The sequence below is a fragment of the Pteropus medius genome, unplaced genomic scaffold, assembly GCF_902729225.1.
Source record: "Pteropus medius unplaced genomic scaffold, Ma_sr-lr_union100, whole genome shotgun sequence".
NCBI classification, from domain to species: domain Eukaryota; kingdom Metazoa; phylum Chordata; class Mammalia; order Chiroptera; family Pteropodidae; genus Pteropus; species Pteropus medius.
The window spans coordinates 255,275-282,193 of record NW_024345599.1 but is presented as its reverse complement, the minus strand read 5'-3'; the positions used below and the strand labels follow the sequence as shown (position 1 = coordinate 282,193).

The following is a 26,919-nucleotide window of genomic DNA, read 5'->3' as shown; positions in this document are numbered from 1 at the left end:
CCCTTTTACCTTATCTACCTCCCGCCTCCTCCCTCCTCACCCGCTACCCTCTAATAACCACTAGTCCATTGTCCATGTCCCTGAGTCTCTGTTTGTCCTGTTTGTTGCTTTTAGGTTTATATCCCACATATAAGTGATATCATGTGGTTTTCCACTTTTTCTGTATAGCTTATTTCGCTTAGAATGATTATCTCGAGGTCCATCCAAGTTGTTGCAAATGGCAGTATTTCATCTCTTTTAATGGCTGAGTAATATTCCATTGTATATATATATATATATACCACCGCTTCTTTAGCCAATCATTTATCATAGGACACTTAGGTTGCTTCCATGTCCTGGCCACTGTAAATAACGCTGCAATGAACATCAGTGAGCAAATATCTTTTCGGATATGGGTTTTCAAGTCTTTGGGGTAAATACCCATAGAGGGATTACTGGATCATATGGTAGATCAATTCTCAGCTTTTTGAGGAACCTCCATACTGTTTTTCATAGTGGCTATACTAATTTTCAGTCCCACCAGCAGTGTATGAGAGTTGCTTTTTCTCCGCATCCTCTCCAACATTTGTTATTACTTGTCCTGTTGATTATAGCCATTCTAACAGGTGTGAGATGGTATCTCATTGTGGTTTTGATTTGCATTTCCCTAATAGCTAGCAATGTTGAGCATCTTTCCAAATATTTGTTGGCCATTTGTATGTCCTCTGGGGAGAAGTGTCTGTTCAGGTCCTCTGCCCATTTTTTGATTGGATCATTTCTTTTTTTGTCGTTATTGAGTTGTATGAGTTCTTTGTATATTTTGGCTATTAGGCCCTTATCAGAGGCGTTGCTTGCAAATATATTTTCCCATTCAGATGGTTGTCTCTTTACCTTGTTGATGATTTCTTTTGCTGATCAGTAGCTTTTTAGTTTGATGTAGTCCCATTCATTTATTTTAACTTTTACTTCCCTTGCTTTTGAGGTCAAACTCATTAAAACCACTTTCAGTCCAAGGTCCTTGAGTTTAATTCCTATGTTTTCTTCTGTGCATTTTATTGTTTCAGATCTTATATTCAGGTCCTTAATGCATTTTGAGTTAATTTTAGTGTGTGATGATAAACAACAGTCTAGTTTCATTATTTTACAGGAGGCTTTCCAGTTTTCCCAGAACCATTTATTGAAGAGGCTTTCCTTTCTCAACGGTATGTTGTTGGCCTTTTTGTTGAAAATCATATGCCCATATAAATATGGGTTTACTTCTGTACTCTCTATTCTGTTCCACTGGTCCGTGTGTTTATTTTGCTGCCAATATCATGCCATTTTGATTACTGTTGCTTTGTAGATAATTTGAGGTCGGACAGAGTGATGCCTCCAGCCTCGTTCTTTTTTTCTCAGGATGGCTTTGGCAATTCGAGGTCTTTTGTGCTTCCATACAAATCTGATGATTTTTTATTCTATTTCTTTAAAAAATGCCAATGGGATTTTGATGGGGATTGCATTAAATCTGTATAATGCTTTAGGTAATATGGTCATTTTAACTATGTTGATTCTTCCAATCCAAGGACATGGAATATCTTTCTGTTTTTTTGTATCTTCTTCGATTCCTTTTAATAGGGTCTTGTAGTTTTCATTATATAGATCCTTCACATGTATCGTTAAATTTATTCCTAGGTAATTTATTCTTTTTGTTGCAATTGCAGAAAGAATGATCATTTCTTCTTCTTTTTCTGACATTTCATTATTAGAGTATAAGAAAGCTATGAATTTTTGAACATTGATTTTGTATCCAGAAACTTTACCGTATTTGCTTATTGTTTCTAGTAGTGTTCTTGTGGAGTCTTTAGGGTTTTCTATATAGAGAATTATGTCATTCGCAAATAGTGACAGTTTGACTTCTTTGTTTCCTATTTGGATGCTTTTTATATCTTCCTCTTATCTGATTGTACTTGCTAGGACATCTGATGTTATATTGAATAACAGTGGCGATAGTGGACAGCCTTGTCTTGTTCCTGATGTTAGAGGGAAGGTTTCTAGTTTTTCACCATGAAGTGTAATGTTAGCTGAGGGTTTGTCATATATGGCCTTTATTATGTTAAGGTACTTTTCTTCTTTACCGATTTTGTTAAGTGTTTTGTTCATAAATGGATGCTCTATTTTGTCAAAGGCTTTTTCTGCATCTATCGATATGATCATATGATTCTTATTTTTTAATTTGTTTATGTGATGTATCACATTAATTGATTTGTGTATGTTGAACTATCCCTGTGCCTCTGGGATGAAGCCCACTTGATCATGGTATATAATCTTTTTAATATGTTGCTGTTTTCGGTTCGCTAATACCTTATTTAGGATTTTTGCATCTGTGTTCATGAGAGATATTGGTCTGTAAATTTCTTTTTTTGTGTTATCCTTACCAGATTTTGGTATCAGAGTAATATTTGCCTCATAAAATGAAATGAGAAGTATTGCTTCCTCTTCGATTTTTTGAAAATGTTTGAGGAGAATAGGCATTAAATCTTCTTTGAATGTTTGGTAGAATTCACTAGGGAAGCCATCTGGTCCTGGAATTTTACTTTTTGGTAGGTTTTTGATGATGGTTTCAATTTCCATACTGCTGATCGATCTATTAAAATTTTCCAGTTCTTCTTGATTCGGTCTAGGAAAATTGTATTTTTCTAAGTACTGGTTCATTTCTTTTAGGTTATTAAATTTGGTGTTATATACTTTTTCATAGTATTCTTGTATGATCCTTTGTATTTCTGCGAAGTCAGTCATAATTTCCACTCTTTCATCCCTGATTTTGTTTATTTGTGTCCTTTCTCTTTTTTCTTTAGTGAGTCTAGCCAGGGGTTTGTCAATTTTATTAATCTTCTCAAAGAACCAGCTCTTTGTTGCATTTATTTTTTTCTGTTTTTGTTGTTGTTATTGTTGTTGTTTTCAATTTCTTTTATTTCTTCTCTAGTTTTGACGATTTCTTTCCTTCTGCTGACTTCAGGCTTCATTTATTCTTCCTTTTCTAGTTTTTTAAGATAAAGTGTTAGGTTGTTTATTTGGGCTCGTTTTTGTTTTTGGAGATAGGCCTGTAATGATATGAACTTTCCTTTTATGACTGCTTTTGCCATGTCCCAAAAGTTTTGATGCGTTGTGCTATCATTATCATTATTTCTATGTATCTCTTGATCTCTCCTTTTATTTCTTCTCTGACCCAGTTATTCTTCAGTAACATATTGTTTAATCTCCATGTCTTTGTGGTTCTTCTGGCTTTCCTTTTGCAGTTGATCTCTAGTTTCAAAGCATTATGATGAGAGAATATGTTTGATATGATTTCCACCGTCTTATATTTGCTGAGGCTATCTCTGTGTCACAGTATACGGTCGATTCTTGAGAATGTTCCATGTGCACTAGAGAAGAATGTATAAGCAACTGTTTTGAGATGGAGAGCTCTGTAAGTGTCAATTATTTCTAGTTGGTCTCATGTGTCATTTAGGGATGTCATTTCCTTATTGATTTTCTGTTTGGATGATCTGCCCATATCCAACAGTGGAGTATTTAGGTCTCCAATTATGATGGTGTTTTGGTCTTTTTCTCTCTTTATTTCTGTTAGTAATTGCTTTACATATTTTAGGGCTTGCTGATTGAGAGCATAGATATTAATAAGTGTTATTTCTTCGTGATTCATGATTCTCTTTATCATTATGAAGTGTCCCTGAGTATTTTTCTTTACCTTTTTTTATTTTGAAGTTTATTTCATCTGACATTAGTACCACTACTCTCACTTTTCTCTGAATAACATTTGCTTGAAATATTATTTTCCACCCTTTCACTTTGAGTCCTTCTTTGCCTTTGGAGCTGAGATGTGTCTTCTGGAGGCAGCACAAGGTTCAGTTTTGTTTTTTGATCCATTCTGCAACTCTATGTCTTTTTATTGGAAAGTTCAGTCCATTTACATTTAGAGTGATTATTGAAGTATGAGGTCTTCTTATAGACATTTTATCTTTTGCTTTCTGGTAGCTCGGTGTTTCCATTGTTTCCTCATCTTTGAGTTTCTGTTTTATTTATTTTGTTGGCTTTTTTGGGGTTTTCTTCTGGTTCATCTTGTTTTATGTTATATACTTCAGTTCTGAACCTTTGGTATGTGGTTGCCATTAAGAATATGTAAAGAATATGTATGTGTGTGTGTGTGTGTGTATATATATATATATATACAGTCGTCCATTTTCTTCTGTGCATGCCTTATCTCCATTCTCCTTTGCAAATTTGGATCTTTGAATCTTCCCCTTTTCAGTCACTGTTATCTCAATTTGTCTCTATATATGCTGAACATTCATTACTCTCTTGCTATAGCAATTCTCCTCTTATTATTTAAACTTATAATACCCTGTTCTTAGTAAGGGTTGCACTCCTCTGCTCCTATTTGCCTGATAGTCACTTTACTCCTAATTATTTTTTTGGAGGTAATTTTGTTTTAGGTGAACTGACCCCTTTTAGTATTTCCTTTAGTGTAGGCCTTGTAGTTGAGAATTCCCTCAATTTTTGTATGTCTGGAAATGTCTTTATTTCTCCTTCATATCTAAAGGAGAGCTTAGCTGGATACATTATTCTAGGCTGGTAGTTTCTTTCACTTAATAGTTCAAATATTTGATTCCATTCCTTTCTGGCTTGTAAGGTCTGTGCTGAGAAGTCAGAGGATAATCTAATGGGTTTTCCTTTATAAGTTACCATTTCTTCTCCCTGGCTGCTCTAAGAATTCTGTCTTTGTCGTTGATTTTTGATAACTTTAATACAATGTGTCTTGGCGAAGGCCTTTTTGGGTTGAGGTAATTGGGCGTTCTGTTGATCTCTTGAATTCCAAGCTCCAGTTCATTCTTTAGATTTGGGAAATTCTTGTCAACTATTTCTCTGAAAATGCTTTCTAGTCCCTGCTCCTTTTCCTCACCTTTAATAATGCCCATTATTCTTATGTTTCCTCTCCCGATGGTATAAGCTAGTTCTTGTATTTCTCTTTCATTATTTTTCATTCTTCAATTTCTCTCTTCTTCCTTCTGGTTTATTTCTAGATTTCTGTCTTCGATATCACTGATTCTTTCCTCCATTTGGTTGACTCTATTTCCCTAGCTTGCTATTTCATTTTTCAACTCTTGCATTGTGTTTTTTTCTCCAGAAGTTCTATTTGGTTCTTTTTGAAGATTTCAATCTCCTTGCTCTGCTCATCTAGTGTGTTTTTAATTCCTGAAATTGTTGATATAACTCGTTTTGGAATTTACTGAGTTTTTTTAGAAGTACTATTCTGAATTCTCTTTCATTTAAGTTGCATATTTCTATTTCTGTAAGCTTATTTTCTGGATTTTTTTTTCTTCTTTCTGAGATGTCATTGTCACCTTGGTTGTTCATGGTGTTTAATGGACTCTTCCTCTGCCTGGGCTGTAATGGAAGTGTATTCTGCTGTTTTTCCAGACAGATTTATTATATAAAGATCTCTCTTTAGTCCGTTGCGTAGAAGGCACTTTTCTTTGGTTTCCAGTAGGTGGCATCTAAGCCTCTTGCATCCTTGCTTTATATAAAGGCTTAAAAATGCCTTTTTATTTTCTGATATTTAATCATGCTCACTACTCTCAGTTTCAGTCCCTGTCAGTTTCATCGACAGTCTTGGCGGCATTTGCTCAGATTCCCCTGGGGCTCCACAGTGATTCGTCTCAGAGTATATGCGGGGAGCAGCCCTCTGCGTTGGGAGTTGGGGGCTGTGGCTCAACCTCACTTTTGCAACTGTAGCTAGTAAAAATCAACTGTTGTTTCTCTGTGGTCCCGTCCCGCTTCTCAGCTTTCTGCCTTGATGACTGGGCCCTGCAGCCAGCCAGCCCCAGAGAGCTCACAGCTTTCCCAGGCAGAGCTATTCAGAGAACTCTCCTCAGGAACTCACCACTCCTTCTCCCCTCCCTGTCCTCCTGCAGGTAGCTCTGGTGGCTGCGAGAGGCAGCTTCTTTATTTCTTTGAGACCACTGCTTGACACCCAGGGTTCTGACCTGTGGTAGCTCTTATGCACAGATCTCATGCTCAGATGTGCTGGAGTGCAGTTTGGGGTTTTTTTGTTGTTGTTGTTGTTGTTGTTGTTGTTGAGTTTTAGATGTTCAGCTTATTGTTGTTTCAAGGGTAGAGATCTGGGGACGTCTCTCACTTCACCATGTTTCTAAAGATCCTCTCAGAGGATTTTTAAGAGGTTCATATATGTGGAAGTGCTTTTTAAATGACAAAATGTTAACCCATGGAGGACTGGAGACTCAGCATTTTCCTGTGGTCCATTTGTTGGTATAATCAGCATCACAGTGGTTGCAGAGAGGAGGAGAGAGGTAGGTACGTATTACCAAGAAGCCTGATGAGTCTGACATACTGCTTCTGTCTAACAAGTACTGTCCCAGGACTATATATTCTTAAGAAAGAATGAAGTGTTCAGATCTAAAGAACATGTAATGTTCCAGGAAGTTTCATTGTTGTTTGAAAGTGTGATGGTTATTTCATGGAATGTGATGGAATCTGAGTGATATTTTATCTTTCTTCTTTGTATTTTACTGCACTGCATTACTTTGTTATAATGAGTATGCATGATTTTTATAAAAACTGAAATTATTTTCCTGAAAAACAAAGAAAGAATATCATCTGCAAAAACCACCATTTACAATGTTAACAAAAACTGTGAAGCATCTGGGAATACAGCTAATAATAAATATGTAAAATCTACATAAAGAAAACTACAATTTTACTAAAGGTCACAAAAAAGATATAAATAAATGTAAAAAATACTACATGACCTTGGATAAAAATAATAATTTGTGACTATGAGTTTAATTATTTCCCAAGTTAATTTATATATTCAATGCAATCCTAATAAAAATCCAACAAGATTTTTAAAAAATGAAACTTGGAACTTTACTTGAAATACCCAAGCAAATCCAAAAGTAGGTTGAAAAGGTAATACAATGAAGGATTTGTCCTCCCAGACACCAAAACTTGCTAGAAAGATATCCCAATTAAAAGTGTGCTATTGAAGCTATAATCAATAGGCCAAATAATAACAAATGGTGGAGAGGATGTGGAGAAAAAGGAACCCTCATACACGCTGGTGAGACTGCAAATTGGTACAGCCACTGTGGAAAACAGTATGGAGGTTCCTCAAAAAGCTGAGAATTGATGTACTATATGATCCAGTAATCCCTCTACTGGGTATTTACCCCAAAGACTTGAAAACCCATATCCGAAAAGATATTTGCACACCGATGTTCATAGCGGCATTATTCACAGTGGCCAGGACATGGAAGTAGCCAAAGTGTCCTATGATAGATGATTGGCTAAAGAAGCGGTGGTGCATACATACAATGGAATATTAGCCATAAGAAAAGATGAAATACTGCCATTTGTAGCAATATGGATGCGCCTCGAGGTAATCATGCTAAGTGAAATAATCCAGGTAGAAAAAGTTGAAAACCACATGATATCACTTATATGTAGGATATAAGCCTAAAATCAACAAATAAACAGGACAAACAGAGACTCATGGACATAGACAATAGACTAGTGATTATCAGAGGGTAGAGGGGAGGGGGAAGGTAGATGGGGTAAAAGAGGTCAAATATGTGGTGGCAGAAAGAAATCTAACTATGAGCGGTGAACATACAATGCAAAATATATATGACTTACTGTTGAAATGTACACTGGAAACTTACTGAATCTCATTAACCAACGTCGCCACACACACAAAAAAGTTCTATGTGTAAAAAAAAGAAGTGTGCTATTGAAGCAGTAAACACATAGTAGTTCTCCCTTATTTGTGGGAGACACATTTCAAGACCCCCAGTGGATGCCTGCAGCCACAGATAGTACCAAACAGTATATATAGATACGGTAGTCCCCCTTATCCTGTTTCAATTTCCACAGTTTCAGCTACTTGCAGTCAACCGGAATCTGAAAATATTGAATAGAAAATTCCAGATATAAAGAATTCATAAGTTTTAAATTGCACACTGTTCTGAGTATCGTGATAAATCTTTAGCTCCATCCGGCCCAGGACCTGAATCATCTTTTTGTCCAGCATATCCAAGTTGTATATGTTCCCTGCTTGTTAGTCACTTAGTAGCTCTCTAGGTTATCAAACTGTTCTGATAGTACAGTGCTTGTGTTCAAATAATTCTTATTTTACTTAATAATGGTCTCATTCATGTAACTTTTGTTATAATTGTTATAATTGTCCTAATTTATTATTGTTATAATTGTCCTAATTTATTATTGTTGTTATAATTGTCCTATAATTTATTATTATTGTTATAATTGTCCTAATTTATTATTGTATATTGTTATAATTGTCCTAATTTATCATTGTTGTTGTTCATTTCTTACTGTACCTAATTTATAAATTAAACTTCATCATAGGTACGTATAGGAAAAAAATAGTATATACAGGGTTCGGTATTATCTGAGGTTTTAGGCATCCACTGGGAGTCCTGGAATGTATCCTCCTCCAATAAGGGGGGACTACTGTATTAGTCTTTTTTCTGAGTTCAAATCTTATACTAGAATGTATTCTTGTGAAAATTGTGTGTAGTTACAGGAAATAAACAGCAAATAATAAAATACCCTAAGTATCTTTCCATTAGGATACACCGAGCTAAATCTTTTTACAATCAACTATATTGTATAAGTTTAACATAATGTATTTAATCTTTCCCTTATTGATGGATATTTTATGGGCTTCGGTTTTTAAAAAAAATCTTTATAAGCACTGCAATAGATATCCTGGTATGTGTGTGTGTGTGTGTGTGTGTGTGTGTGTGTGTGTGTATATACACACACACATATACATATACATATATATACACATACATATACATATACGTGAAACTGTGTAGGTATATAGGCTGAAATTGCTGGGTCAAAGAATTTGTGAGATATTATATTTATAAATTAATAGATTTTGCCAAATTGCCCTCCTGAAAAAGATTCTATTAGAGTATTTCCCTCCAACAAAGTGTGAGAGTACTCATTTCTCCATGAACCAGTCAACAATATCATCAAATTTCTAAATTTTGACAAACTCATATCTAAAACACAGTAAAACATAGTTGTTTGATTTGCTTTTCTTTCAATTGAGCATCTTTTCATATCTTTATCAATCATTTGTATTTCTTTTCTGTCAACAAATCCATTCATATCTTTGGCACATTTTTCTATTGAATTGTTTATTCTTTATTAATAATGTATAAGAGTTTTTAGAGTATTACAAATTAGTTGTTTGACATACTGTGCTTATGGAGTTTGCTTTTTGTTTGTTTTTTACTTTACTAAAGTTTTAAATGTTTGTGTAATCAATTTCTGAATCTTTCCCTGTGGCGGAGAACATAAGTTGGTCACAGGCAGTTGAGTTCTGAAAAGCCGTTAGTAAGGTTCTGTGGCACTCTGGGTACCCTGGCTCACCTCCTAGAGTGTCCTCCCCCTGCCCCACAGAACCTCTCACTTGAGGAACTTCCTGCTGGGGTGTCATATTTCAACATTCAAAGAAAGAAGCTGCCTGAAGTGTCTATATTTAGAGTATGACTCCCCAGTGGGAACAGCTGGATGTCTGGGGACTAACTTCTGCATACTTTGTCCCTGAGTTCTGGAATTATTCTGAGGGGCTTGTATGGGTGGTACAGTGAAACTGTAACAGAAGGCGGGCAATAAATAGGCCTCTTTCTTCTGGCGACTGCTTGAGATCCTGTAAACTGCTTTTGTGAGGGAAAAATGACATGGATCTCAGGAGTGTTGCAGTGATTTACAGATACCCACAGACCCTCACCATTATCTCCACCGGAAGATGTTGAACACTAGCCGCTGCTAGGGTGACAGCACACGGATGACAGATACCGGAGATATCGCACCAGCATAATGATTAAATGAAAAGTCCACCTGCTAAGCCTCATTTCCATCAGTGGGATAGCAGTTAATCCTTTCCAGGGTGTGTTGAGACTAATTTGATCACATGCTTTTGTAAAACCCTAATAAAACTCTTTGAATGGACAACAGGTTAATCTGGGAAGTCACTAGTTTTCAGGAACTGGGTTCATCACGAGCTGGGTCTTCACTCAATCATTCAGGAGTCATTCATGAAGAAGTTCTCAGACACTTGACACAAGATCATAAGTTCAGCCAGAACTTAAAAAGTTTGAAAGCACCTTCGGAAAATTGCCAAGATTAGAAAACGGCATGTCTTTCCAAAGATTAATTTATAGATCATATTGAAAATATGTTGGTTTAGGAAAGTTTGGTATTTAAAATGTTAGTGATTACTAGTCGATTTTGAAAGCTGTGAAATCGTTTATAGCAACTAGAAAACATTTTTTAATATGGCGCAAAAATAATGTAAGTGAACGAATCTTGTTATTTTTAAGATCTCATTTTTAATGTCAAATGAAATGGCTTGACTGAATTTTCGGCTTACGAAAACAGTGAATGTAACATTAAAAGAAAAAAAAGTTGCATAAAAATAAAGTTAAGCCTCTCCTTGCACTCTCTGCTTCCTTTCCTAACATCCCTTTCCTAAGCCCATTTTGGTGCGGAAAGGTATCCGACGGGGAGCATCGGTCTTACAGTGTAAAAAAGAGAAGATTTCTCAAAAAAGCTTCAGAAAAGATCGGAGCCAAGGTTTGGGTGTGGGTAGGAGATGTAGACTTCTTTGGTAAACAGAGAAGAGCACACCCCAATTGCAGGGCGGTGAGGCCACTTGTGGGCTCTCCAGCTGGAGAAGACAGGGCTGAGTGAAAGAGAGGTGCGCGCTGAGGCCCAGCGCAGAGACACGTGAAGGGGGAGTTCTGCGTGCGGAGTTGATAGAACGTCCTGTCGAACTCCCCTCCAGCCCATGGGTGGGAGTGAAGGCGAGCTCGTTGGTGACGCGAGGCCCTCACGTGACCCGGAGCTGCAGAGCGACGCAGCCTTCGGTGCAGTCGTCACTCCTGTCTGGGTACCAGCTCCCCGCTGCCCTGCGCACGGCGGGCTGGCATCGGGCCCGGGGAAAGCCGAGCAGGTAAGGGCCCGGGGCCGCGCGGAGACCAGGACGGCAGCCGCCCGCCAGCTCTGGTAGCGGTTCCGGGACTAGGGGACAAAGCGGGCTCAAGTTCCAGGAGCCTTTGCTCTCATTATCCCGAGCTCCCCTCCCCCTGTCTAGTGCAGGGGAACCGTGGGCTTTGACAGGGCGGCTAGTGGGGGAGTGTCCCAAGAGGAAAATACAAAGATTGTGATGTCCCTTCCTCCCTGACTCTAATCACTGACTGCATACATCCGCTCAGCTTCCTGCTTATTTCAGTGGAAGGGACACGCCACAGTGGCGTTCGCAGAGAAAATGGTGGGTCTTAGTGACTGGACGGCAGGATTGGTGGGGGTGACATATCAGAATGTTGAGAGGGACGTTTTGATAACTGGGTTCTTGAATCCAGACAGGCTAGTATTGGAATCTGTATCCTGGGTCCAAGCACTCAGTGTCTTTACTCATGGTGTGGCACAGTTTGTGGGGAGGCGAGGGGAGCAGGCAAAGAGAAAACTGTACAAGATCCGTGGAGGTTAATGCGAGCATAAGCACTGTCTGTAAACCACCCAAGTTCTATGTGCATTCTATTATGACAGGAACTTAGGCACCACTGTCTGGTTGGGATATGGGATAGGGCTAGCTAGGTGACTTTCCCTAAACTGTGTTTGCTTACCAAGCTTAGGATTCTTAACTTAAATTGTATGTTGAAGACCAATAAAGATAGCAAACTTTTCTATGGATGCTTTTATTTGCATTTTAGATAATACTGAGAAGATGCAAATTGTATTAAAAAACATTATTTATTTTTATTGTTTTAGAGAGGGGATCTTTGTGGGGGAGGGATAGTGATTTTGCAGAAGCAAAATCTTCTCCCACATCTTGTCGCTTCTACTGCTGGAGACTCCTACAGATGAATTTAAGGGGAAGTAGATGGTAATAGACTATGATTCTAGAGCAGTGGTCACCAACCTTTTTGGCACCAGAGGCTGGTGGACCTATGAGAATCTAATGCCGGATGATCTGAGGTGGAGCTGAGGTGGTGATGCTAGTGCTGGGGAACGGCTGCAAATACAGATGAATCTTTGTCCCCTGGGCGCTAACCTACTGCTGTGAGGCTGGGTTCCTAAAAGGTCACGGACCTGTACAAGTCCACGGCCCCGAGAGCTGGGGACTCCTGTTCTACAGTATGGGAACTGTGAGGCTCCATCTCTTTATCCTATAGCTTTTCAGATATCCCACCAGTATAAGCATCTTGGTGAAATAAATTATGGATTTTGGGGAGAAGCCCTAGAATCCTACAGGAGGTTTTAAAATATTTTGCCTTTGTCACTACGCATTTATTTTTCCTGCCTCCCTTTTCCATCTTGCCCATTTCAGTGCTGGGAAGCCTCAGGTTCTACCTGCCAGAGAATGTGCCTCTAAATCCAGTAAGGCAGGTATTGGGACCAGTGTCTCAGACGGTGAGATGTCACAAGCACTCAACATTCACCTTCCTCTTTTTCTCTGTTCCTTAGTCTTACCATACACCTACAGTAGGACTGTTTACCACTAGAAGCAAGGGAAAGGGGGAGACTGGCTTGGAACCATAGAGGTTGGTGTGAAAGTAAGCAGTGCTGGGGGATGACAACAGATGGTAGGAACAGAAGGTGGCTGAGACTTGAGAGGGTCTCAGTAGAGGGTACTTCTATCTTTTCTACACTCTGCCAGATTTCCACAGTGTTGCCGCACCCCATACTGATTTCAGTGCAGGAAGCAGTAGGAATATTGGGGTAAGAGTGGGCTGGAGTATGACTGAAAAGAGAAGACTTGAGGAGGGGAGGAGCCATGAGATGGGACACAGTAGCAAATGACCTTGACTCTGGCAAAGCAAGTACTGGGGTCAGGGATCAGGGTGCTTGTCTGTTCTATGAAGGACTCAGTCTCTATTATCTCCTGTTTGTTTACTTTTATATAGATCTGCCTGCATGTCTGCTGCAGGGTTTGAGATGACTGCAAGCAAAAAAACAAGGAGGAAATTGCCTCTGATCAGTATAGACTGGTAAGAAGATGGAGACTGCCTGGGTAGACCTCTAGGGTGAGTTGGTGGAGGCCAGTGTGTATCCAATAGGACCACTGTCTATTCTAGAAGATCTTTAACTTCTTCCTTTCCCAGCCACCTTTCTCACCATCCCTGTCACTTACTCCACACTCTCATCTTTATTTTGGTACAGGGAGTGGGGTGAACTGAGGAGGATGAAGCTGTAGTTTACTAATGATATGCCTGGCATATCCAGAGCAAAATCTCCACTTCTATCTGTCCTTCTATCTGTCTGTCTGTCTGTCTGTCTGTCTGTCTCTAGGTCTATAGATCTCATGGGTTTATAGATCTACTCTAATGTGTATCATCAGTCAAGAAAAGGAAAGAGGCAGGAACCACCTTGGATCAATACAGGTTGGTATGAGAGTGGGGACCTGTGGGAATGGTGGCCAGAGAAGGTCCAGTAAAAATCAAGATCTGAGGGCTTCTCAGTCTCTCCTATTCATAGTCATCCCCCACCCCCACTATCTTTTCTGCTACTCATTTAGCGTAAGGAAATGTGTATGGAAGTACCTTGGGAGAAAATGATTGGATACTGAGAAAAATGGGGAGGAGATAAAATAAAATGGATATAGAGAGAGTTTGCTAATGATCCTCTTCTCCCACCAAGCACAACATTTTTATATTTTCCTGGTCCTTCTGTGTATCTATCTGTATGGTGCACAGAATTAGAAGATACATTTTAGTCCATTTCCTTCCTCCACTTCTAGGTCCACCTCCAGTGGCAGCTGTAGTGACCTTTGAGTGGCTGAAGACCAGCACCCTCACAAGCTTACATCCAGACCTAACACTCTCTTTCTCCAGCCCAACTGAGCCCTCCTACCTTATTTGTGCTTTCAACAGGGGTGATTACATGGGTCGCATTCAGGAAGTAGGCTGGGTGACTGCAGGACTGATGATCTGGGTTGGTACCTGCTACTACATTTACAGATTAACCAAGGGAAGAGTTCAGAGTGTGAGGAGACCTGCCAACAATGGGTCTAGAGTCAAGATGGAGACCATGGCTGGGGTACAGAACCAGACCTTGGCCATCAGCGAAACCATGGCTGAGACAGAGATTGAAACTAGACCCAAGGCCAAGACTGAAGAAGAAACTGGAACAAGTGGAGCTGGAGCCGAAGTAGAGACTAAGGCCACAGCTAGAGCCAGACCCAAAGCTAGCTCTCAGGCCAAGGCAATGGCTGGGGCAGAGGCAGAGGCCCAATCTGAAGTCAAAACAGTGGTTGTGACAGAAGCAGTGACTCTGGCTGAAGTCAAAGTCAAAGCCAAGGAAGTGACCATGAAAGAGGCAGTGACTCAAACTGACTCTGAGGCTTGCAGAGTAGTCAAGAAAGAGGCAGTGACCCAGACCAAGGCTAAAGCTTGGAGACTGATTGCCAGGGCAGGGATCAAGAAAGAGGCAATGACTCAGACCAAAGTGGAAGCTTGTATATTGACTGAAAAAGAGCCAGAGATGAACAGAGCACTGGTGGCACAGAATGAGACCTTGGCAGTGACCAAAGAAGTAGCCAAGATAAGTGCCATAAACAAGACTGAAATTGTGTCAGAGACCAAAGCAAAAACCCTGGAAGAGACTGTGAATGTGGCCAAGACTCAGTCTGAGACCAGGCCTCATGCCACAATTGATGCTAAGGGAAATCTTACCACCATGCCCAGGGCAGAAGCTGGAGTGGATATGAGGTCTTGTGCACTGTCTCAGGCTGTGACCAAGATCCAGGTTGCTGACATGTCTCATGCTGGGGTTGAAGCTAAGGGAAATCATAAAACTGTGTCTAGGGCAATGTCTGAGGCAGACATAAGGGCTTTTGCCCAGCCTCAGATTGTAACCAAGGCCCAGGCTGAGACCCTGTCTAAGGAAAGGATTAATTCTGGGGGTCATACCAATGCCATCTGTAAGGCAGGGGTGGGGACAGGTATAAGAACTTCTACACATCCTCAGACTGCGGCCAAGCAATGGCCTGAAGCAACTTCTGGTGCCAGGGTTGATGACAAAGGAAATACCAATGTCATGACATCTAGGGCAATGACTGGAGTTGACATGAAGGCTGTTGCTCAGCCTGAGACTGTGCCTGATGCCAGAGTTAAGGGTAGAGGCAACTCCAATGTCATGTCTAAAACAGGGACCAAGGCAAACTTGAGAGACAATTCCCAGGTCGAGCTCTTGCCTGATTCCAGGGTTAAAACCAGAGATAATCCCAATGCCATGTCTAAGGTGGGGGCAGGGACAGATATGTTGTCCTATACACAGCTTCAGCCTATGGCCAGTGTCCAGACTGATGCTTTGCCTGATTTCAGGATTAAGGCTAAGGGCAATGCCAACACCATGGCTAAGGAAGGGGCTGGGACAGACACAAAGGCACAGTCTCAGACTTCTGCCAAGAGCCAGGTTGAGGTCTTACCTAGTACTAGAGTTAAGGCTAGGGGCAAAGCCAAAGGCAAGTGTAAGGCAGATGTTGGGACAGATGTAAAAACTTGTGCACAGCCTCAGGCTGGGGCCAAGACCCAAGCTGATGCTTTGTGTGATTCCAGGGTTGATGCCAGAGGAGATCCTAATGCCATTTCTAGGGCAGTGGCTAAGGCAGAACTGAGGGCCTGTGATCAGCCTCAGGCTATGACCAGTGCCCAGAATGAATCCTTGTCTGGTGCCCAGAAAAAGGTCCGAGGCAATCCCAATGCTGTGTCTAAGGCAGAGACTGGAGCAGATATAATGGGCTCTTCTCAGCCTCAGGCTGTGGCCAATTTCCAAGGCGAAGCTTTGCCTGGTGTCAGGAATAAGGTCAAGGGCAATCCCAATGTTTTGTCTAAGTCCGGGGCTTGGCCAGATGCAACAGTCTCTGCCCAGCCTCAGGTTATGGCCAGTTCTCAGGGTGAGGCCTTGCCTGATACCAAGAATAAGGTCAAGGGCAATCTCAATGCTGTGTCTAAGGCAGAGGCCAAGGCAGATGCAATGGGTTCTGCCCAACCGCAGGCTATGTCTAACTGCCAAGGTGAAGGTTTGCCTGGGACCAAGAACAAGGCCAATACTGTGTCTAAAGCAAGAGCTGTGCCAGATACAATGGGTTCTTTTCCGTCCCAAGCTATGACCAGTTCTCAGGGTGAGGCCTTGCCTGGTGCCAGGAATAAGGTCAGGGACAATCCCAATGCTGTGTCTAAGGCAGAGGCCAGGACGGATGCAACAGGCTCTGCACAGCCTCAGGCTGTGTCTGATTCCCAAGGTGAAGCCTTGCTTGGTGTCAGGAATAAGGTCAAGGGCAATCCCAATACTGTGTCTAAGTCCGGAGCTGGGCCAGATGCAATGGTCTCTGCCCAGCCTCACGCTGTGGTCAATTCCCAGGATGAGGCCTTGCCTGAAACCAAGAATGAGGTCAAGGGCAATCTCAGTGCTGTGCCTAAGGCAAGGGCTGAGCCAGATACAATCGGTTCTTTTCAGACCCAGGCTATGACCAGTTCTCAGGGTGAGGCCTTGCTTGGTTCCAGGAATAAGGTCAGAGACAATCCCAATGCTGTGTGTAAGGCAGAAGGCAGGGCAGATGCAAAAGGCTCTGCTCAGCCCCAGGCTGTCTGATTCCCAAGGTGACCTTGCTTGGTGCCAGGAAGGTCAGGAGACAATCCCAATGCTGTGTCCAAGTCAGAGGCTGGAGCAGATACAACAGGCTCTGCTCAGCCCCAGGTTTTGGACAGTTCTCAGAGTGAGACCTTACTTGGTGCCAGGAGTAAGGTCAGGGGCAATCCCAATGCTGAGTCTAAGGTAGAGGCAAGGATAGATAAAATGGGCTTTTGCCAGCTTCGGTCCATGGCCCATTCCCAGAGTAAGACCTTGTTTGGTGCAACAGACAAGGCTGTACCCAAGTCTGAGGTGGAAGCCACAGAGAAAGTTGATGTCTGTGAAAATCTCAAAACTAAGGTCATTCCCACTTCTGAGAGTGAGGTTGGGGAAGGCACTCAGGCCTGTGGAAAGACTCAGCCTGAGGTTCCTGACTATCACTGGAGGGGAATTGGTTTTGAAGATTGGATTGCTTCTGAGCGATGGATCAAATTTAGGTTTCAGGCCAGAGATGGATACTGGGAGAATAGCATGTCCTGGGCTGAGGATGAGATTGAAGCCAGTATTGAGTCCTGGAGTGGGCCTAGTGATAAGTCTGGTATTAGATCCTGGCCTGGGGCAGAGAATGAAGTTGATATTGGATCCTGGGCTGGAGCTGGGGACCAGGCCAGTGCAGAGCTCTGGGCTGAGGACAAGGCCAGTGGAGGGTCCTGGACTGGGGCTGAAAACCAGGTCAGTGGGGCGTCTTGGGCTGGCACTGGGAACCAGGCTATTGGGGAACTCTGGACTGGAGATCAGGCCAGTGAGGGTTTCTGGTCTGGGGGTCAGACCAGTGGAGTGTCCTGGGCTGAGAAAGAGGTCATTGTAGGGTCCTGGACTGTGGCTGAGAGCCACACCAATGAAGGGTGCTGGACTGAGGCTGAAGAAAAGATCAGTGGAAGATCTCTAGATGTGGCTGGTAATCAGACTAATGGAGGGTCCTGGACTGAGGCTAACGTTGGGAATGAAGCTAGTACTGAGTACTGGGCTGCGGCTCTGGATCAGGCTAGTGGAGAGTCCTGGTTTGGGACTGAAGATTCACTTGGTGATGGATCCAATCCTAGATTTGATCATCAGGCCAATGAAAATGTGTCCTGGGCTGGAGCTGGTGGCCAAGGTAGTGGAGGGTCTAGGCTGGGTTCTGAGGACCAGTCTAGTGGAAGATCCTGGGCTGACACTACAGACCAAGCAAATGGAATGTCTGGGCTGGGGTCTGTGGACAAGTCCAGTGGTGGGTCTTGGGCTAGGGCTGGGAACCAGGCCAGTGGAAGATTCTTGGTTGGGGCTGTGGACCAGGTTATTGAGGGGTCCTGGCTTGGGACTGGTGATCAGTCTGGTGGTGGGTCCAAGTCTATATCGGAGGATCAGGTCAGTGAAGAAGGGTCTTTGGCTGGGGTGGGTAGTCAGGCTGGTGGAGGATCCAGGTTGGGGCCTGAGGACCAGTCTAGTGACAGATCCTGGCCTGACTTTGGAGACCAAGCCAGTGGAGGATTCTTGGTTGAAACTATGGACAAGACCAAAGGAGGGTCTTGGGTTGGACCTGGAGATCAGGCTGGTGGTAAGGCAAAGCCTAGATTTGAGGATCAGGCCAGTAGAAGAGGATCCTGGCTTGACAATAAGGGGCAGGCTGGTGGAGAGTCTAGGCTAGGGCCCAGAGACCAATCCATTGGAGATTCTTGGGCTAGCACTGAGGACCAGGCCAGTGGAGGGTCCGTGCTGGGGCCTGAAGATCAGTCCAATGTATGGTTCTGTGCTTGCAATGGAAGTCAGGCCAATGCAAGAGTGTTTTGGGGTGGGGTTGGTAGCCAGGCCATTGGAGGGTATAGTCCAGAGTCCACAGATCAGTTCAGTGGTGGGTCCTGGGCTAGCACTGGGTGTCAGGCCAGTGGAAGGTCCTGGGTTGAGACTGAGGATCAGGCAGGTAGTTGTTCCAAATTTGGATTTGAGGATCAGGCCAGTGGAAGAAGCTCTCGGGCTGGTGCTGGAGATCAAGCGAGTGGAAAATCCTGGGCTGGGCCTAGGCTGGTGCCTGAGAACCAAGCAAGAGGAGGGTCTTGGGCTAGGACTCAGGACCAGGCCAGTGGAAGGTCCCAGGTCAGTGCTGGGATGGAGGCCAATGAAGGATACTGGTTTGGAGTTGAGAGTGAGACTAATACAGAGTACTGGTTCTGGAGAAGGGAAGAAGCTGGTATTGTGTCCAAGCCTGGAGCTAAAAATGAACCCAGTATTGAATCCAGATCAGGGGCTGAGGAAGAGGGCATCATTAGTTCCAGTTTTGGGGCTGAGGACAAGACCATAATTGGATCCTGGATCAGATCTGAAGAGAAGGCTTATGTGGATTCCTGTGTGGGGGCTGAGGCTGGAGCTGAGGCCAGGAAAGAATCTTGGCTCTGGGATGGAGATGCAACCACTACAGGGTCTAGACTTGGGGCAGGGGAAGACCCTGGCATGGGGTCCTGGACTTCGGCTGAAGATATAGATGAGTATGAGCTGAGTAGAGTGTCCAGCCCTGATATTGAAGAGATCAGTTTAAGGTCCTTGTTTTGGGCTGAAAGTGAGAACAGTAACGAATACAGATCCAAGAGTGAGAAAAATGTCAGTTTTGAGTGTGGGGCTGGAGACAAGGCCAGCACCAAGGATAAACTTGAGGCTGCTGACGGAGTCGATGTACAGTCTTATTTCTGGGATGCTAATGAAAACAGAAGTGAAGACAAATCTGCACCTAAGATTAAAACCAAAAAGTCATCTGAGTCAAGAGGCACATATCCATCCATGGTTCCTGGGGCAGGAATGGGGTCATGGGCGGGAGCCATGATCTGGACGGAAATGAAATTTCCATACCAAAATGAGTCCTGCTTACTACCTGAAGATGAGCTCAGAAAGCAGATCAGGTCTGAGGAGAAAACTCAGCCCTGGTCCTGCCATTGTAAACGCAAAGCTAATATGGATCCACGAGAGCTTGAGAAACTCATTTGCATGATTGAGATGACTGAAGATCCTTCTATTCATGAAATAGCCAATAATGCGCTATATAACAGTCCTGATTATTCATTTTCCCACGAAGTCATTCGCAATGCAGGTAGAATCTCAATTATTGAAAGCTTGCTCAATAATCCCCACCCCAGTGTTAGGCAGAAGGCTTTAAATGCACTAAATAACATCTCAGTGGCTGCTGAAAATCATAGGAAGGTTAAAACATACTTAAACCAAGTATGTGAAGACACTGTCACCTATCCTCTGAATTCAAATGTACAGCTGGCTGGACTAAGATTGATAAAGCACTTAACTATTATTAGTGAATATCAGCATATGGTTACAAATTATATTTCAGAATTTCTTCGTTTGTTAACTGTGGGAAGTGGAGAAACTAAAGACCATATTTTGGGAATGCTTTTGAATTTCTCTAAAAATCCCTCTATGACAAAAGACTTGCTCATAGCTAATGCACCAACATCACTGATTAATATCTTTAGCAAGAAAGAGACAAAAGAGAATATTCTTAATGCTCTTTCATTATTTGAAAATATAAATTACCATTTTAAAAGAAGAGCAAAAGTATTTACCCAGGATAAGTTCAGTAAAAATTCCCTTTATTTCATATTCCAACGACCTAAAGCATGTGCCAAGAAACTTCGAGTCTTAGCAGCAGAATACAATGACCCTGAGGTGAAAGAAAGAGTTGAGTTATTATTAAGTAAACTCTGATTAGTTGTATGTTTCCAAACAAAGCTGAGTAATGTTTTGGTTTTGCAACCTAGAGGTAATACACTCTGTAAATTGTATTATAACTTTGAGACTGATGTTACTTCTGTTGGTTGAGAGCTGGACTATTTTATGAACACCAAATGAATTCAAACTTGTACTGAAATTACATGTGTTGATTTTTACCTTGTCTGGGTTGAGATATTTTTAGTATGCTTCATGAGCAGACACTAAACTGATTCTTCATAATTAAGGTAATCTTTGGTCCTTTGTGTGGACTTATGTTTATACATTTGAGATTTTATTTTTGTCATCAATAAAGTTGTGTTTTAAGCAGAAAAAAAAAGACACATCTTTGTCCTTGAGTCTGTGATCTATTTGGAATGACAAGATGTATGGAAACAAAAAGATACTAACAATACCAGGAGCCTCTGATCATGGCCAGACCCCATCAGGGGAAGAGCTTCTGCAGGTGACAATGCTCAGAGAAAGTTTTACAGAGGAGGGACACTCAAATAAGCTGGGTTTGAAGGATGGGATAAAAACAAAACAGAGGGCATAGGAGGAAGAAAGAGTGGTGGGAAGAAAGGCATGGAAGTGAGAATCCTGCTCCAGAGAGGAGGTCGACCTGCCTAGAGTGCAAAGTGTAAGAAGGAGAGTGATGGAAAATACAGTCCAGCAGTTGGGGTGAGTCCCATTCCTGGAGAGGATCCCTGATTGCTAAACTGAGGTTTCTGCATATTACTCCATCCACCCCTGGAAGACACCAAAGCCTGTCATGACCACAGGAATGACAGGATGAAAGGAAAACGATGTGGTCAATTTGTGTGCAGGATGGGTCAGAGTTGGAGAGGGGACAGGAGTGGCCACTGGAAATTGGAACACCAGTTAGGAAGTTACCACCATAGTCCAGATACGAGATGATGAAAATCTGTGAAATTTCACTGCTGATCATGGCAATGGTAAGGGGAAGAAGAAAAACCCTTCGAATGAAGAAGTCTTGGAATCTATTCTGGGGGCATACAGAGAGGGACAATTTTATTTTAGAGTCCTGGGGGTATTTGATAGGAAAACATCCTCTTTCTTGGCTAGCTCTGGTATCTATGTAAGTGAATATGTTCATTCCTATCTTGAAATAAGAAACTATAATAGAAGGAAGAATAATTTTTAGTGCTACTATCAGATTTCTTTTATAAGGTTGGTTGGGCCAGGACCTTTACGTACCATCAAGAGGGGCTGTTGTCATCCATACTGGAGAAGATCCACCTCTTTCCAGAGTATGGTGAGGGTGTGAGGGGAGGAGCACTCTCAAACTGTGCTGGTGGAAGCATACATTGGTACAAGGTTCATTTGGTCACATGGTTTAGAGGCCTTCAAGATGTGCATGCTCTCTGACCTAGTAATTCTACTTGTAGAGATTTACCCTTAGGTAATAGTCAAATAATTGGATCGTACAAGGCTTCGCACTGTTTTAAAGAGTGAAAAGTGGTGAATGACCCAAATGTCTCAAAATAGGCGCTTGACTAAACAAATTAGGATATGTCTACACATTGAAACATTATGCAGCTCTTGAAAATGTTGATGGGCATTTATAATTATTTACTTGGAGAAAATTCAGCATAGAATCTTAAGTGGGGAAAATAGGCTACAAAAGCACATATACTTTTTAAATGAAGAAAAGCATATATTTAAATTATCTCTGTAAAAACTCTGATGTATATTCTGAAAATGTTAATAGCTTCTTATGGATGTTAGCTTAATGGGTGATTTTATCCATTTTTAAGTCATCTGTATTTTCTGACTTCTATATAACAAACCAGGATTTTTTTGCATATTTTACCAAAAGGAATGGATGGATTTAGGTTAAGCAGGCCTGTCAATAGCATTTCAGAGATCTAGAGAAAAATATAAATGGAGGCTCACATATTTATGTCTAAATATTTGGAAGGTATAAATTAAAAATTTAAATAAACATTTAAATTAAGCTGTAAATGGAAGTATAAATATTTGAAAATTTAAATCTTATCAATCGTTTTAAAAGTAAAACTGCAGTCAAATGTTCTGTTCTTTAAAGGCTTAGACTCCTAACTCTCGTCAATTATCTTGTAAATGCTTTAGCTAAGTAACAAGGTAAAGGAAAAAGTCCAAATGCCTCTAAACAAACTCTTTTTTTTCAAAAAGCAAATCGAAGAATACTCCTCACTCATGGAGAACTAACCTACATCTAGAACAGAGCACTATGCTTGTACTGATGTTGGCCCACCCTCTAAGAAAAACCACTGCAGTCACATATAAAGGAGCTTCAAAAGAAAAAAAAAATGGAAAACTGTCCTCAATTCTAGCATCCAATGGCCACCAACTTTCTAATGGAAAAAAATGATATCACACTTGTGGTGGATTGTGCAATCTGCTGCCTTAATCCTCCCTCGGGAATAAAGAGCTTGTTATTTCAGTTGCTAGGAATGCTGCCAGCAGATAGACCTCAGCTGTCAGCCCTCTTCAGGAATTGCCTCTGCAGGAGAACCACTTCCTCCAAGATTATACCTCATTCCTGAGGTACTTCACATGAAATGACAAATCGACATGGCCTTTTTGCCCCAAATGGGATACCTTAATTTCTCCCTCTGTCCAATCCTGCTTCCTTCTTTTCCCTTCTGCAGGTTTTGATTCCAAGAGCATTCCCTAATGAAAGCCCTTCATGTTGAACTCTGTCTCTGACTCTGCTCTCCAGGAAGCCAGCCTACAACAGTTAGTATGAAAAGCAGTTCAGGAAAGCATACATTGTGATGACATTTTGGAGATGGATCACCTGCTGCCCAGCTGGCAATGAAGACCCCATCACTGGTGGTAGGTGGAATAGATAGGCACCTGGAAAAGGTGGCAGAGGAATTGCTATAGCTTTCACCGATGGTAAACTGGGATGACACTGATGGAAGGGAATGCATTAACTGGTGCCATGTAGCAGACCTGTGGGAAATAAATAAAAGGAAGGCCAGAAAATCAGGTTGCTATTGCTAAGATTGATTGACCTCTAGAAAAAAATTAAAAAAAGCTGAATTAAATCAACCAACAATTAAAAACTATGTGAGAATGCCAGAGGGCTTCATTCATAGGCAGAGGGTAGAGAAATCTGAGGACCAGGCCCAGGACTTATTGGAAGCAAGCTTCAAAGAAAGCTAAAATCCCAACTAAGACAAGTTTATTTGTCTATTTAGGGAGGAATGGGACCTTGACACATGGGATGAGGACATCGTGATTGATATCCCTAAAAATCTCGTATCCTCAGGTTTCCCTGAACCCCTTGAGCATTCAGAAGTGGTATCCCACTCTTTTCTATGAAGGGCTGGCGCCTCACCTTGCTTGAACATGCAGAACCCTTCTGTAAGATAATGTATGTTTCCCTCAGAATCTATCCCCACCTCCCATTCTGGCCATTGGGCCTTTATCTAGGGTTATGTCCTCGCTGGGGATGTGCTAGGCCTGAGAAAGAAAGAAAGGGAATACTCCAAGAAAGATCTGTAGGACCTAGCCAGCATGTACTAGCAGGTGCTGAAGGAGTAAGCATAGGACTGAATTCTGAGGGCCTTGATCAGGGGAGCTAGAATATAAAATTAAATAAAGTAGAATTAATTGATTTGAGAGTTCTCTTTTAAGATACAGGGTTTAGCACCCTGGGAAAGACCCCAGGAAATCATGTGAACTCACTACTAGAACGACTCCTCTAAGTATGGAAAAAAACTATGGCCCACCCTGAGTGAGGTATAAATGCTGAAGCTGCCATAGCAGATGGTGGTAGAAGGAATTAAAGACTCACAAAAGTGGGAATGATAAAATAAATTTATAATATATGCCAGAAAACCCTTCAGATGACTATATTCTTCAGGAAGACCCAAAGGGCATACCATTTGCTAAAGCTATAAGGAATGCACTGGTGAGAGGGACACTAGCATCACTAAGAAGTTCAGTGGTAGCTAGCTTTTACAGGCCAGGGCTCAGATTAGAAGAGAACGTTACAGGATGTGAATCACTGATAGAAACAGTGATGGCTCTGAAACAATAGAGGCCCGATGACTGCACTTAACTGACAGAAGTCAGGTGAATATGAATACCATAATGCACTACAGGGAGGCCTGACCTCAGAGAGCTGTAGAGATGGTTAATAGAACACAGTGCCCCTGGTGAATAGATGGTTAAGAGGTAGTTAATCGAACATAGGTAGTCAATATAACACAGTGCCATAGCGAAAACTGGCAGCCAACAATCTGTACTGAATCCGTACAATCAAAAGAAATAAAAAATGGTCAGGAGTCTGAGGGAAGGTGCCTCAAAAAAAAATCATAATCCCTTACTCATCTTTTGACCCTAAGTCAATTTTTGACCCAGAGTTTACTGTTTGAAGAAGAGAGGCCGGGTGCCCAGGAAGAAGAATCTTACAACACAATCATAGTAATGATTCCTCCAGTCTTTCTATTTACTTGAGTAACTGTGTGCTGGGGAAAGAGGAATACACAAACATCTTGAGGGTTGATGGACACCAGTTATGAGTTGATGTTGATACCTAAAGACTTAAAATGTCATCACGTCCCCCTTGTTAGAATAGGGGCAGATGAGAGCCCAATATTAAATAGGCTCCTGGTCTATGTTGAGTTCACGGTGGCTCCGCTGCGTCTACAGAACCATTCAGTGGTTATTTTCCACTGATCTCTGAATATATAATGTGAAAAGACATTTTGATGGTTGGTACAAGCCCCATATTGGTTCCTTGGCCTGTGGAATCAGAGCTATTTGTAAATAAGAAAGGCAAGTGGAAGCTTCTGAAACCACCCTCCCCTTCCTTGGCCAGGATAATAAATGAAAACATAATAGCATGTTAGGGATGATGACAGAATTTAGTGCCATCGTTAAAGACCTAAAGAATGCTAGGATGTGGTCCTCATCATATCTCCATTTAATGCACCAGTTTGGGCCCCTGCAAAATGTAGACAGCCTGGTAGATGACAGTAGACTACTGCAAACTCAACCAAATAGTGACATAAGTGTAGTTGCCATGTCACATACACTATCTTTGCTAGAGAAGAATGACATGGCCTTATGTACCTAGTAATCAGCTATTGATTTGGAAAATGTGTTTTTTCTATCCCTATCAGAATAGAATATTTTAAAGGTTCACATTTACATAGTGTACATTTATCGTTTTTTCTCAAGGCTCTACTAACTCTCCTGCCCTCTGTCATAATATAGTCTGAAGAGATCTGGATCATCTGAATATAATACTATTCTGCTATGTTGATTACATCATGCTAATTGGACCAAGATGAATAAAAAGTTGCTAGCACATTAGAGGCTTTGGTAAGACATATGCACTCCAGAGGATGGGAGATAAACCCTACAAAGATCCAGGGGCTGGCTACATTAAGTCCAGTTTTAAGGGGTTGAATGATCTGGAGCATGCCAAGGGATTCCCTCCAAAGTAAAAGGAAGATTATTACATTTTTTTCATCTTTCCCACTAAGAAAGAAGCTCAACATTTGGTTGGCTTCATTGAGTTCTGGGAGCAATACATTTCACATCTGGAATTACTGTTTCAACCCATACTGGGTAACTCAAAAAGCTGTCAGCTTTGAGTAGGACCTAGAGCAAGAAAAGGCCCTAGGCTATGGTTTCAAGCAGTCTTGCCACTTGGCCCATACAATAAATAGACTCTAAGGTATTAGAGGTATTGTGCTGGCAAAAGATGCCATGTCGAGTTTTTGGTAAGCCCCAATGAGAAAGTCACAATTTAGTCCAGAACTTAAGTTTCTGGAGCAAAGCTATGTCACATACAGTGGAGAATTATATACCTTTTAAAAATGACTCCTGATATGCTACTGTATTCTGGTAGAGATGGAATGCATGGTCATAAAACATCAAGTGACCATGCATTCAGAACTGCCCATTGTGACATGAATTCTGTTAGATCCATCAAGGTATAAGAGTGGGCAGGCTTAACAACAAGATGGAAGTTCTACTCACAGGATCAGGCACAAGCAGGACTGAAGGGCACAAGCATCTACACAACTGGCTAGAGCAGATCCTCCACAATATCCACCATTGTAGCACTAGCACTTTTTATTCACCTTACATCTGTGGCCTTATGGGTGATCTCTTTTGGCAAACTGACTCATAATGAAAACCCAAGCATTGTTCACAGACCAGTGAGCTTGGTATGTGGGTATCAGAATGTGTAGTAACTCCAGTCCAATGTTGTGTATAACTGCCTGGCCCTCTTGCCCCTACTTGAGTTAGCTTTGAAGTTTTATCCTATCTTCAGAATTCCCTACAAGTTATGCTGAGGCATTCCATTGATAGTGCACTGAAATTTGATTTCTCTCTCTTTTCATTCCTACTTCTTTTTTCCCTTTCTTTCCATAAGTATTGATCCCAAGAATACTCCCTAATAAACCTCCTATACTCTTAATCTTGTCCCAGAATCTGCTTTCTGAGGAATCCAATCTGTGACAATGCTTTATACACGTTACATCTGTCTGCCTGCCT

General features: G+C 41.7%; 1 protein-coding gene across 1 annotated transcript; it reads left to right on the top strand.

The window, feature by feature from the left end:
* Nucleotides 1-10,860: 10,860 nt before the first annotated feature.
* Nucleotides 10,861-20,721, top strand: ARMCX4 (armadillo repeat containing X-linked 4). The gene is made up of 4 exons (XM_039873981.1): nt 10,861-11,023; nt 12,978-13,061; nt 13,811-16,351; nt 16,706-20,721. Exons 3-4 carry the CDS (start codon nt 13,954-13,956, stop codon nt 20,386-20,388), a joined length of 6,081 nt encoding a protein of 2,026 aa, XP_039729915.1. The 5' UTR covers nt 10,861-11,023; nt 12,978-13,061; nt 13,811-13,953; the 3' UTR covers nt 20,389-20,721.
* The last annotated feature ends 6,198 nt before the right edge of the window (nt 20,722-26,919 follow it).

What these genes read in the sequence shown, in the direction of transcription:
- ARMCX4 (XM_039873981.1), top strand. Translation starts at nt 13,954, where the DNA reads ATGGGTCGCATTCAGGAAGTAGGCTGGGTGACTGCAGGACTGATGATC. An exon ending in TGTCAGGAATAAGGTCAAGG is followed by an intron (nt 16,352 to 16,705) that starts GCAATCCCAATA and finishes GAAGGTCAGGAG; the next exon opens with ACAATCCCAATGCTGTGTCC.